This window comes from Orycteropus afer, unplaced genomic scaffold (genome assembly GCF_000298275.1).
Source record: "Orycteropus afer afer isolate SDZICR_OR568_19922 unplaced genomic scaffold, OryAfe1.0 scaffold01481, whole genome shotgun sequence".
In the NCBI taxonomy this organism is placed as follows: domain Eukaryota; kingdom Metazoa; phylum Chordata; class Mammalia; order Tubulidentata; family Orycteropodidae; genus Orycteropus; species Orycteropus afer.
In genome coordinates this window covers 12,404-13,799 of record NW_006923068.1, presented here as the reverse complement: position 1 = coordinate 13,799, position 1,396 = coordinate 12,404, and the positions used below count along the sequence as shown (strand labels likewise).

Genomic DNA, 1,396 nt, shown 5'->3' with positions numbered 1-1,396 from the left:
CAAAAAACAAACTCACTGCCATGGAGCTGATTCTGACTCATAGAGACCTTATAGGAAAGAGAAGAACTGCCCCATAGAGTTTCCAAAGCTGTAAGCCTTCACTGAAGCAGACTATCACATCTTTCTATGTGTGTTTGAACCACCTAACTTTTGGTTAACAGCCAAAAGTTAACCACTAGTTGACCAGAGCTACGTCTTTAAGAACAGAGATCCATATATGGAGCAGAAATGTCTAATTTAAGCCTGGTGACAACATTCATTCTCATGGGCATTCCCCATGCACCGTCTTTGGACACACCCCTCTTTGGAATCTTCTTACTGATTTATGTACTCACTGTTGTGGGGAATCTTCTCATCCTGCTAGTTATCAGGGTGGATTCCCACCTCCACACCCCCATGTACTACTTCCTGGCCAACTTGTCCTTCATTGACATGTGGTTCTCCACTGTCACTGTGCCCAAAATGCTGATGACCTTCATCTTACCAAGTGGCAGATCTATCTCTTTTCACAGCTGTGTGGTCCAGCTCTACTCCTTCCATTTCCTAGGCAGCACTGAGTGTTTCCTCTACACAGTCATGTCCTATGATCGCTACCTGGCTATCAGTTATCTGCTCAGGTACACCAGCATGATGACTGGGAGATTATGTACCCTCCTGGCCACCAGCACTTGGCTCAGTGGCTCTCTGCACTCTGCTGTTCAGACAATATTGACATTTCGTTTTCCCTACTGTGGACCCAATCAGATCCAGCACTACTTCTGTGATGCACCACCAATCCTCAAACTGGCCTGTGAAGACACCTCTGTCAATGAGATGGTGATCTTTGTCAACATTGGGATAGTGGCCTCGGGCTGCTTCCTCTTGATAGTGCTTTCCTACTCATCCATTATCTGCTCCATCCTGAAGATTCGTACCTCGGCAGGGAGACACCGAGCTTTCCAGACCTGTGCCTCCCACTGCATCGTGGTCCTCTGTTTCTTTGTTCCTTGTGTTTTCATTTATCTGAGACCGGGTTCCAAGGATCCTGTAGATGGAGTGGTGGCAGTTTTCTACACTGTACTGACCCCGCTTCTGAACCCTGTTGTGTACACCTTGAGGAACAAGGAAGTGAAGAAAGCTCTGCTCAAGCTGAAAAGTGGGTCAGTATTCACTCAGAGCAAATAGTGAGGAAAGGTCATTTATGACTAACTCCTTTTATTTGTAATTAAATCAAATCATCAACATGAACATTATCCTTTCAAGGGACATTTCAATTAGCCAACTCTTAATTTTTAATAAAACAATTGATGAATTTCAATTTTCTCCTCCATAGTGCTTGTCAAAATGCTAAAGAAGCCATTTAATGGTGATAATCTAAGAGAAAGTATAATAGTATGCTCTTTGTTTTTTATTCTAC

General features: G+C 43.7%; 1 protein-coding gene across 1 annotated transcript; it reads left to right on the top strand.

The window, feature by feature from the left end:
* Window positions 1-228: 228 nt before the first annotated feature.
* Window positions 229-1,164, top strand: LOC103213265 (olfactory receptor 10G7). Its single transcript, XM_007959103.1, has one exon. It carries the CDS (start codon window positions 229-231, stop codon window positions 1,162-1,164), a length of 936 nt encoding a protein of 311 aa, XP_007957294.1.
* Window positions 1,165-1,396: the final 232 nt, after the last annotated feature.